Genomic DNA, 11,121 nt, shown 5'->3' with positions numbered 1-11,121 from the left:
GAAGAAGCCAGAAGTCCTTGGTCCCTAAACAACCCATCACAGCATGTTCTGGGCACGGTGGCTTTAACCCCATTGCTGTATTTCTCACAGCCTCACCTCATGGTGGTGACAGGAAACACCAAGGTGTGTATAGCCAGTGCAGCAGAGAAGCTGGAAGGCTTTAATTTCAGGTCTACGCAATTCTCCTTTTGGTGAATTCACCAGATTCAAACCCCAGCTCCAGCCAGCAGATCACCCGCCCAGCAGCAGGGTCTAGCTCCCCTCAGCAACAGCTTCACATCAACCCCACAACCTGCCAAGGGGTCTCCATGCTCCTCCCCCAGCAATCATGCCACCCACATGGCTACCAGGCCTAGACTCACCTCCACACAGGATTATGGCAGCCACAAACAGAGCCAAGTCACTGTCGTCCAACTCCAGCGAGTTGAACTTCACAGCAAACTCGAACTTGGGCTCCATGATCTCGTTGAAGGGCTTGCGCAGGCTACGCAGGAACTCACGTGTCACAAACCCATTTCCGTTGGCCACTAGAAGCCCGTCCTTGTTCATGATAGAGGCCAGCATGGCAAAGATGGCCTCATGCACTCCATACTTCAGTAGAGTCACTTGGTCATTCAGGTAGAGGCCAACAAAGCTGGGGATGCTCTTGGCAAATTCCGTGAGCTCCCGCACAGTCTCCACAGTGGTGCACTGGCAGCGATAGAAGACGTGGACTCCGATCTCTTTGTATGGGGGGATCCCATTCACCAGCTGTTTCCACACCAGCCCCTTTTCTGCCTGCCACAAGGTGTCCATGTCGTGGATCACAAAAGGCTACGTGAAAGAGAAGTGAAAGGTGAGATCTCTGCCCAGGGCTTTAAAGTCCCAGCTATACCAAACACACTGATCTGTCTCTGATATCGAAGGCAATTCAGAACACTATCCTATTAATTAACATAATAGCATAAGAACTGCTATATACTGGGTCAGACCATAAGTCCATTTTGCCCAGTCTCTGGGTAAGACAACGGCAGAGAGCAGATGCTAAAAAAGGGAGAGCGAACAGGGTACGATCAGGTTTTTTCCCCACTCTGTCCCTCTCTCATTTGCAGCCTCCAGCATTTAAGGTCTTGGAATTTCTAATTCAAAGGCTGTATTCCTAGCTCCCATGCTCAATAGCTACTGATGCCCCTTTCCTCCAAGGCTGTGTCTAATCCCTTTTTGAATCTGGCTAAACTGTCAGCTTCCGCAACATCTGGTGCCCACAAATTCCATGCTTCAAAGACATGATGTGTGAAAAAGAACTTCCTTTTGTTAGTTTTAAACTTACTACCTACTAGTTTCATTTTGTGACCCCTAGTTCTTGTTTTGTGAGAGACAGTAAATAGTAACTCCATTTACTTTCTCTTTGCCATTTAATATTTTGTACACTCTTATCATGCCCTCCTTCAGATGTCTCTCTTAACTGAACAGGCCTGGCCTCTTTAGTTTCTCTTCACATGGAAGACTCTCCATACCAGTCATCATCCTTGTCCCCCTTCTTTGTACCTTCCCTACTCCTTTCTATTACCCCTGATATCCACAGTATCTCTTTGCCTCCTGCTTTCAAGGAATATGTAGCCCATGGCGGGAACCCAGTGATAAGAAGAGTGATGGATCATGTGGGCGTTTCTAGGCAGCATCACACAGCCACTCGCATGGAGTGAGCCTGTGCTCTGAGGATGGTCACCCTGCTCCTGGTTAACCAGCAGCAACGCTGGATGCAATAAAGCCCACTGAGTCACTAGCCTGGAGATGCTCACCTAGCCTATTTGCTGGCCAAGTTACTGTGGGGGTGCTTCCCTGCTGGTGTTTTCTGGGCTGCACACTGCGCTGCTGCAGCCAGATCCTTGGAAATCCTGCCACAGCATGAGCAGCACTGCAGCACTCCATGCAGCTGAAGATGCTCATTTGCTCCTGTGTTAGATTCTTCTAGTGCTGAAACCCAAGACTGAAAGGGATAACCACTACTTCCGGGAACCAGGGCGCTCCGAGATGCCTACATGTGGACTGGGTCGCTCATTCAAGGGTTTAACCATTTTGCATAGCTCCCCAATTCTGCTTCAGTTGCTCCCGGGTCAACCTTGCTAATGTAGGCACTTGGAGAATTTACCCATGCTTATCTGGCAATTCCTTTTCAATCACAGACTCTACAGAGATATCAAAAGGGGAACTGCTGCCATCAGGCTGATGCTCCCACTATAACAACCCTGCCATGATGAAAAGCAGCTTTTGCTGGGGGGAGGGGATGGGGTAGGTAAAAGGGAAGGCCTGAACAGCTACGATAAATACTGAGCAGGGTTTCCCAGCTCCAGACCCAGCACACTACATGAGTTCTTATAAACAGGGCTCACTTTGCCCTCAGAGCCGACGGGCACATTTTAACATGAGCACCACACTGGGCTGTGTTTCTCAACAAGCAGACATTTTCCCCTCACACCTGGCGAAGAGGCGAGCGCCTTCTGCCTCGGTGCCTTACAGGACAAGTCTCAGGGCCTGGCCCACTATTCAGGTGGTTCATCCAGTAGGGAGATCACAGGATCAAATTTCTGGCCTGGTCTGATCACAGCAGCATTAGAAATACAACTCCAGTGCCAAACACTAGAGAGTGAAACACTAGCACGAAGGTTGCCCCAGGCAGGCAGTACCTGTGGGCCTGATCCTGAGGTATTAAATGCTTCTGATGGCCCCTGCCTTAAGGTGAAGATGGCTGGCCTAGAGCACTGGCCCGCTGCAGCCCACCTAGAGCACTCACCGGGGTGCTGCTGGCCTTCCCAGTCAGGATGCCTCTTGCCTTCTTTTTGGTCATGTTGAAGTTCTTCAGGTAGGCATTGTAGATGTGCTTGGAGAAGGCCTTAAGGTCGGCCACCTGCGGGTTCTGGCAGCTGATCGCACTGGCTGTCAGCCCCGCCACCAGCTTCCTCTTCTCCGCCTCTGGCATGCGGCCAAAGCGGATGGCTGTGACATGACAAAATGGGCACCATAAGGCACTCTGGGAGATGACAACAAGGGACCAATCAAGAAGAACACACATATCTTCAGGGCAACTGGGATGCCACTCACCAGCAGCAAGGGCTCTGGGTATCTGGGAGCTTTACTACGAAGCTACAGGGGCCCCTGGAAGATTCGAGCCTGTGGCTCAGTGCCACACTACCACTATTTCCCAGCAAGACCCCTGTTCAGAGCTACGCTAGAAGTGCTACGGAATAGTATGGGCTCCCCAGAGACCTGTTTCTTGGACAGGCTCTGCCACGACTGAGGGGAAGACGATGCTTGTGCTTTTGATTATTGTGTTTTTGGACAGAAGACAGAAAAGCCATCTGTGCTGCTTCTGCCAGCCCCATACGTGGAAAGGAATGGAAACCACCCAGGGCCCACGGACAGCACGCAGTCCAGGAACAAACAGCAAAAAAGCAATTCCTTGGTTCAGCAGCCAACACATGACGTGCACTGCAAAGGAAGGGCTCCCAAGCCAGGGCTCCTCCTGCTACAGACTAAGAAGCTCAGCAACCAAGGGGTAGGTTGTGGTGTAAGCACTTTATTTGGAGGACTTGATTCCCTGGAGCTACAGACCTAAACCAACTTGGCCTCTGCTCTGGGTTAGCACTACAGGCCAGATCCCAGCCTCCTGCATATCCCCTACGTGCTGCTCATGAGGGGATAACTGAGCAGTGAGCAGAGATTCTCTTGCACAGGAGAATCCCTGCTTGTTGTACAACAGACAGCTCTCTGCCTTCTACTTCTGGCCACATCTTTCTTAGCATGCGTGGCAAGGGAAGCAGGGGCATGGTGGGAGTAAGCTGCACTGGGAGGACTTTGCCTGCTGGAATAGCTCCAAATTACCCCTGCCAGCGTGAGGAAGGACAACTGTAAAGCTTCTTCGATTTGTTTTTGGGGCCAAGCTGGCCTCCAACTGCTCCTGGGATGAGAAAGGAAACGGAGCTGAAAGCCACTCACCCCCTGCCTTGCTTCTCAGGACACCAAGCACAACTCAAGGCCATGGGTGGCTCCAGCTCTGTGTGCCCAACAGTGCTTTTCCCAAAAGCAGGACACTTGCTCTGGTGGTCTTTCCCTGGCCCGGCGTCTTGTGTGTGTGGCTGCTGCCCCCCTTGGGGACAGCTGCGCTGCAGGGCAGCGTGTGCACAGCCAGTGAGGCACTCAGAAGAGGAAGGCTCTCTGGAAGGCAAATGCTAATTGCTATTTGCTCTTTGGGTGCCTAGACCATCTGCTGATGCTGCTCTGAAGGCACCATGGAAGAGGCACGGCTTCAATTAGCAGAGACGGCCCCCACCCTACCACACTCCGCTACAGAGCACAGGTTCCTGGAGGCATCTCTTATTTGAGGCCTGCCTAGGGAGCATTGGCCTGGAGAGCATAGGCTCCCAACCTGCTGGAGCCATCAGCAATACTGAGCGCTCAGTCAGAGATGCCTGAAAGGCGGCAACAACCAAAGGGCCTGATTTCCAGGGGATGAACGAAGGGGACTCCTGTTGGGTTCCTACAATCCCTAGGCAATTCTGAATACTACACACAGGTGAGGCTCCCCCCCACCCAGACACCACCCCACTACCCTTGAGGCTATGGGGGCCTCACCATTGTGCGACATGCCCAGGGAGAGGCATTTCTGGAAGCGGCAGTACTGGCACTTGTTCCGATTCTTCTTCTGGATCTTGCAGTTCCGTTCACACTTCTCGTACTCCAGCTTCATGCGGATTGTTCGGCGGAAGAAGCCCTGTGGCAAGGGTGGGGAAGAGAGCAGGGGGAAGAACAGCACCATTAGTCAACAGGGCTTCAGAACTAGCTGAGCCCTACAGTGCCCCAAGCTCAGAGTGCCTCGGACCCTCTTACAGGTTCAGGGTGGGGTGGAGGTGCAGGCTGCCGAGCCAAGAGTGATGTGATTTCAGGTGATCTCAGAACAAACCAAACATCTATCACAAGGGGGGGGGGAGGGGGAGGGAACGGCTTGCCAAAAGAGAGAGATGTTTCGTTTGTGGCTGTCTCTATCTTGCCTGTTGCCGGCAGGGGGAGACAAGCAAGCAAGCAACAGCATTCCAAGTCCCAGCCGCTGCCAGCATTTCCTGAGGAATGTTTGGCAGCCCCCAGATGTCTACTGCAGCCCCTCTGGCATCTGCTGCGGGGGAAGGAATTTTATAATCATGTCCAGGCATTGGCCAAACGACCCTACGGCAATAACTATCCACGCTTGCCGCTGACCCATAGCAGAGATCAGCCAGGGAACATCCTGAAAATCTGGCCCAGTGTCCTCACTGTGATAAAAGATTTGCTGAATGAAGCACAATACAAGGGGTGAGAACCGAGGGGATGCACAGCTGGGAAGGCTCGTGCTGCGCACAGCTCTGCGCTTTGGCTCTTGCCTCTCTTCCAGACATACTTCAGCCCCTTTCAGTACTGCCTGCCCTCTTTTACCCATGGATCAGGCCTTAGAATGGTATTTGCAATCAATTATTACTGCCTCCCCACTTTGCTACACAACAAAATGCCAGACCAAAAGCCCAACCTGTTACAAAGTTGGTGGCTTCAGATTCAACTCTCTCAGTTAACAGACGGGCCCCCCGCCTTTCCCATTAGACAGAGCTTAAACACTGCATGCACCCCATACCTTGCAGCCTTCACATGCGTGGACTCCATAGTGAAACCCCGACGCTTTGTCTCCACAGACCCTGCACTCCACGTTCAGCATCCCAGAGGATGCATCCTCGCAGCCCATCTGGAGCTGGTCCGACAGGGATGGAGAGGAGCTCTGGGAAAGGTCTACAGGCAAACAGAGAGGCAAACTGGAGGGTCCCTAGCCTGTGACAACAGGCAGATAGATGCTTGCAATTCTGACAGCAGGGCAACCAGGCAAGAGAGGCCTCTCTTCAAGAGGCCAGAGCCCTCAGATCATGTTTGGACAGTCAGGTCTGTAGATTAGGGATTGGCTTTAAGTAAGGCGCCCCATGCCATGTCAAGCATGCGACTGGCACCAAGCAACAGTTTTCATATACCACCAGAATGCCCACCTGCATGGTATTTTCTTCCTTTCTCTATCTGCATTCAGGCTGGATTTAGCTCCCCTTAAAACTTAGGAACCTAAAGTTGTGTGTAGCACTCTAACTTTCCTCTCCCACTGCTCAGTTAATGGTACCTCTTTAGTGGTAGGATTAAGCTTCTCAGGAACTTGGCTCTCAACCAATCCATTCAAAAAAAAGAGAAAGATTAAAACTAAACTCCATTCACAGGGAAGATCCTCTGCCCTTTGCAGCTTAGTGCAAAGAAAGAGTCTGATGCCCAGACAATATGGCAGTAGCCAATGCCCCTTCCTTCAGAGGAGGGCAAGTTTCCCCCACCATTTCAGGCACATCATTGAGGGGGGAAGAGATTCTTTCCTGACATGAGGTTAGATGCAGCACAGGAAGGGATCCCTCTAACTTTGCTGTGGAAATCCTGGTCCTAGCTGTACAGAGCTTCTCTCCATTTTCAGCATCTTACTCCTTCAGGCTGCAAGACTCGTTTCTTTGTGCAGGTATTTCCCCTTTCCTGGAAAGCCAGCACCCCACCATTTCCCATGCACATCTGCTGTGGGCCCCAGGGAGCCCGTCTAACTTACCTGTGTAGCTGCTGGAAGGCAGTGAACTATCCGGTCCTCCACTTGTATCCAAGGCTCCACCTGCTGCTGTCACTGCCTTTTCCTCTTCTTCCTCCTCTTCCCTGACCTCAGGTACTTCCTCCTGTAGCTGTTCCATAACTGATCACCCCTCAGTGCCAGGACTGCAGCCCCTGTCATAGCTCTGGCATCATCCGTGTCTGTTTGGAGATGGACCCTACCAGGCTGTTCCCACTAGCCTGTGGACACACAGAGGGGTGCAATGCAGGGCATCAGCATTAAGACAGCCTTCACACTGAACTACATAGCAGCTGGGACGAAGAGAGGACAAGCTCAAATCCTGCTGGCCCCACTCTAGCTTCTGCAGCTAGCCAGGCAGGGAAGCAGGGACCTCTGCCAGGTCATTGTTACAGCCAGGAATCAGCAACTTTATGCTCCAGCCCGTGATTCTCACCCGTTCCAATACGTTTTGTTCAGGAAGGTCCTGTCATGAATTCCAGGACAACAAGCAACTTCTAATTGGATTCTCATGTAAAGCCTTGGCTCCACACCAAACCAGGAGGTAGCAATGTAGCTCACTGCCATGCAGAGGACCAGAGTGCAAGACGCTGGCCCCATCCCTCACCTGCAGGCCAGGAGGGGCTAGGAATTCTGGGGAGAAGTTACACACACACGCACACACACACACACACTCTCTCTCTCTCTCTCTCTCACTCTCTCTCTGGGCTGCAGGTCTAATAAACTGCTCTTGTTGGGTTGGGAGCTGGATCTAATGGCCCTTGCCAGGAAAAGTGATTCAGGATCCTGCCCCAGCCTTGTCCATGAATATTCAGATCTGCAGAATCCCAACCAGAGCTGCAGGGCAGGAATTAAGCAGGCAACTAAAGGCCCTTGGCTTTGGAGCCTCCGAATAACAAACACTGCTGCAGCCCTGGGCTGAGCCAGCCACAAAGACAGAGACCTTGGCTCAAAGATAAAGGCCCAGGACTCTTCCACTTAGTAGGCTTAGGTCAAAATTGGGTGGGTGGGGATGGACTGAGAGCTTTAATGATGGAACTAAGACAGCGAGGAGAAATCAGACCCAAGGTGCATCAGCCTAGAGTTTGGAAGACCAAGACTGAACGACTGCTCTCAGCCCAATGGCTGCCTACAAGTAACGTCTCTGCCCCGGCGACACACAAGTGTCAGCTTCCTGCGGGCCTCGCAGCTCTACTGGGATCATGCTGCGAGCGCCAGCCCTCCTAGTGCTGTGTGTTTATTTCTATTCAACATGTTGTAACTGGCCCCCATTCCTCTGCCAAAAGCAAGCTGCTTTAATTTTTTCCTGTTGCTCCACACAGCTGCTGAACCACACTCGACCACAACCAACAGGAGCCACTCTACAATCCAGCTAGTGTCTTCATCTCAGCCTTCCCAAGACAACATTTGCTCACTAGTCCCTCATCCCCACAGCCTGCCCCTCCTTCGGTCTCAAGATTTACTTCCACTGCAACACGCCCTCGATAAGAAACTTGAGATGACTCGGCAGTCGCGTGCGATCTTCAGCAATGCGTGTGCAGTCACATATCCACTTGCCTCCCAACCCCCCGTATTTACATCTCTAGCTCACGTGGGTTTCTAAATGCTGCTCACAACACCCCTCCTGACTTTCACCCTATGATCAATCCTTGTCTCTCAAGCACACTCCAACAGCCTCCAGTTCAGACGGCTTGGGAGATGGGTCACTCATGCAAGAGCCCTACCTCAGGTCCTACCGCCTGAGACAACTCCAGCTCCAACCCCAACCTACCCATGGAAATCCACCACTTCAGCTACCGGTGCCATCTTAGAGCAGTTTTGTTAAAGCAGTGAAACTCAGCATATGGAGTTCCCCCACACCCCCTCCCGGGGAACCTCAGAAAAGCCAAGGGCTGGAGGAAGCATGGAGATGGAGATCCCTTAGATGGGAACATGACTGAGGCATGCTGGCAGGGCAGCAAAGGGAAGCTTGCCCCAGTCCTTGCTGTGCTGTTTGTCCTTTGCATGAATGGGTAAACCATTCATGTACAGAAATTGGACCAGTCTGAAGAGCTGAACCTCTCACAGTGTAGCCCCAGGCTTTGCTCAATGCTCCCTGGAGGTCTGGGTTGAGCTGGGCACTACACTTCTTCCACCATGAGGAAAAATCCTGACTCTGATGGACAGCGTCCTGCCCCCTCTGGTCCTGCTGCTGGGGTGGAAGACAAGAAATCCAGCTAGTCTGCAAGTCACTCAGCTGGCACAAGGCAGCAGCACCCTAAAGTTGCTTGGGCTGCAGCACCCAGGGAAGCCACTTACATGACTAGTGCCCGAGTTAAATCGTAACCTAGTGCGACTTGCTGGCAGCTCTTCCTAGGGGTGGAGGGATATCATTCGCTGGTGTCCTTTGCTGGATGGCAGCATGGTGGCCTGCAGCTTGTTGGTTTAATCTTTTACTTGGCAGAGCCCCACACCCAGCTGTGGCACTTAGGCAGCATCCAGGCACACTGCACGAAGTAAGTCACAGTTCACAGGTGAGGGCTAAGATCTGCAAGAGCAGGGAGCAATAGACGGCACGGAGGGACAAAGCGCGAGTCACCCCAAGGACACCGCCCAAGAGCCTAGTGCACTCTATGACCAAGGCGCTTCTCCGAGGGAGCTGGCGCTCAGCATATGAGACCAAGTTAGGAAGCCTGAAATATCAAGCCCCTGTTCAGCAAGAGGTCCTCAGCTCTAGGGATCCCAACACCCGAAGGGAAGAAAGCCAACATCTCCCTCTGCCTCAAGGTGTAGCTTCACACACTTGTCTATTTTGAGGGGCTGGGGAAGGTGCATTCCAGGTTCCTAGGAAGCATAATTACCTTGTTCTCATTCACGGCACAGCCCTGCCGAGACAGGACAACATATGTTCCTTGACAAGTGCACAGCGCTCCCTGTCAGTGCCCCATCAGGAACACTGAGGGACCATTCACATGCTGTGTTATCCTTGGCATCCTCTCACACACCCTGCTAGGCAGAATATGGCACACGCAGAGGAAAAACTATTCACCGTAGCGTGCGTGTAATGAGCTGAATCTTTTTTACAATGTCTATGTATATACATATATTTCTGTATAAACAAATGCACAAGCTTCAGGAAAACCCTGTCGCCTGGAACGGCAGCTGGTGGGAGCTTGGGATGTTTGTGCTAAGAGAAACTAAGAGTCAGCAGTGGAAAATCCACACACACAATCGCATTATTCAGCCTCTTATTAGCCCCCCCTGGCCCCTTGGACCCATCAGGGAGGGCAAGGCGAGACCACTCATTTGAAATGGCGTGTGCACGCAGCCCCCCTCATCTTCATCATCTTCACAGCATGCTGCCATTGGAATAACACTGGCACATTCCTCCAGGTGCGGCTCTGACTTGCAGTAATTCATACCTTTTGGCACTCTCTGAAATAACACTGCACATCACTGCTGGCTGGCTGGGCTGGGTAGGCCCTGCCTGCACACTGAGGCAGGGGGAAGGCACCCTCCTTGCCCATGGCTTTCACCAGCCCTGCTTAGAGAACTTGACCCAAGTCCTCTTGCTCTAAGGTAAGTGTTGCTGGTGTGAATATCCCTGTGAAGGATGCTGGGCTGACAGCCTTGGGGACAGAGGTCCTTCATTTACCCAGAGCCCCAGGACAATGAAGGGGACAACCCAGCTTCCAACCCACTCTGCTTCACTTGACATGCGAGAGGAAAACAAGCCCTTTAGTCAGAGGACAAGGCAGTTTGCTGCAGCCTAGTCAGTCCCTGGTCTCTGCGGAGACTCAGGTGCCATTCAATACAAGGTCCAGTGGCAGCTCTTGAAGTCTGCACACATTCTTTGAGATCCATCACACCAAGTTCATTAGAGCCACTGAAAAATAACTTGCAGTGCTTACCAATCTGAGCTGGATAGAAGCAGGCAACTTAGAGGCATAGTATATGGGGAAGCTGAAATTAGTGTACACTGCTGAGAATAAGGCAACCCAAGCTCTTCCTCTGGGGTTTAAGAGTGGTCTCTATGCAAGCATGGACAATTCACTACCCATCTCTCCGCCTCAGTTTAAAGGATCTGTCCCCAGTCTTGAATGTTCTGAAGTCTATGCAAAAAAAAAAAAAAAGAAAAGAGGAGAGTAAAAAGATTGTGATATATTATTACAGTTACAATATCCCAAAGCCCAGGTGTTTCACCTTGATCAGAGGAAGTGCCACAGAACTGTTTATACAGCCTGTATTTCTCCTTCATTATTTCCCTGCATTCTGTACAGTTACAGAGGGGACAAAAACGACATTAACCTTGGACCTGCTCAAGATGCATCTGTGGATGCATGACAAGGTGTGGTTGGCCTTCCTGGCTGCATCCCCACCCTGCCAGCCCATGTTCATCTTGGCATCAAAGATGACTCCAAGATCCTTTTCTGTCTCTGCACTGATGAGAAGGGAGTTCCCCAGCCTGTAGGTATGGTGCTGGTGCTTCCTCCCCAGGTGCA

At 51.8% G+C, this 11,121-nt stretch overlaps 1 protein-coding gene across 4 annotated transcripts in view; it reads right to left on the bottom strand.

Annotated features, from left to right (window-relative positions):
- The window catches only part of PPARD (peroxisome proliferator activated receptor delta), a 28,925-nt gene that overhangs the window by 4,249 nt on the left and 13,555 nt on the right, over positions 1 to 11,121 (bottom strand). For 3 of the 4 annotated variants that reach the window (XM_019546757.1, XM_019546753.1, XM_019546756.1), the window contains exons 3-6: positions 5,639 to 5,790; positions 4,612 to 4,750; positions 2,774 to 2,976; positions 363 to 813 (exon numbers count right to left, since the gene is read on the bottom strand). In XM_019546757.1, coding sequence (XP_019402302.1) covers positions 363 to 813; positions 2,774 to 2,976; positions 4,612 to 4,750; positions 5,639 to 5,790 — 945 coding nt within the window. Of the gene's footprint in view, positions 1 to 362; positions 814 to 2,773; positions 2,977 to 4,611; positions 4,751 to 5,638; positions 5,791 to 6,625; positions 6,862 to 11,121 lie in introns of all 4 variants that reach the window. The other variant, XM_019546755.1, reaches the window with a different exon arrangement.

The sequence above is a fragment of the Crocodylus porosus genome, unplaced genomic scaffold (assembly GCF_001723895.1).
Source record: "Crocodylus porosus isolate Cpor-Errol unplaced genomic scaffold, CroPor_comp1, whole genome shotgun sequence".
Lineage (NCBI taxonomy): Eukaryota > Metazoa > Chordata > Crocodylia > Crocodylidae > Crocodylus > Crocodylus porosus.
The sequence above is the reverse complement of the archived record's forward strand: the minus strand, read 5'-3'. Positions and strand labels throughout refer to the sequence as shown.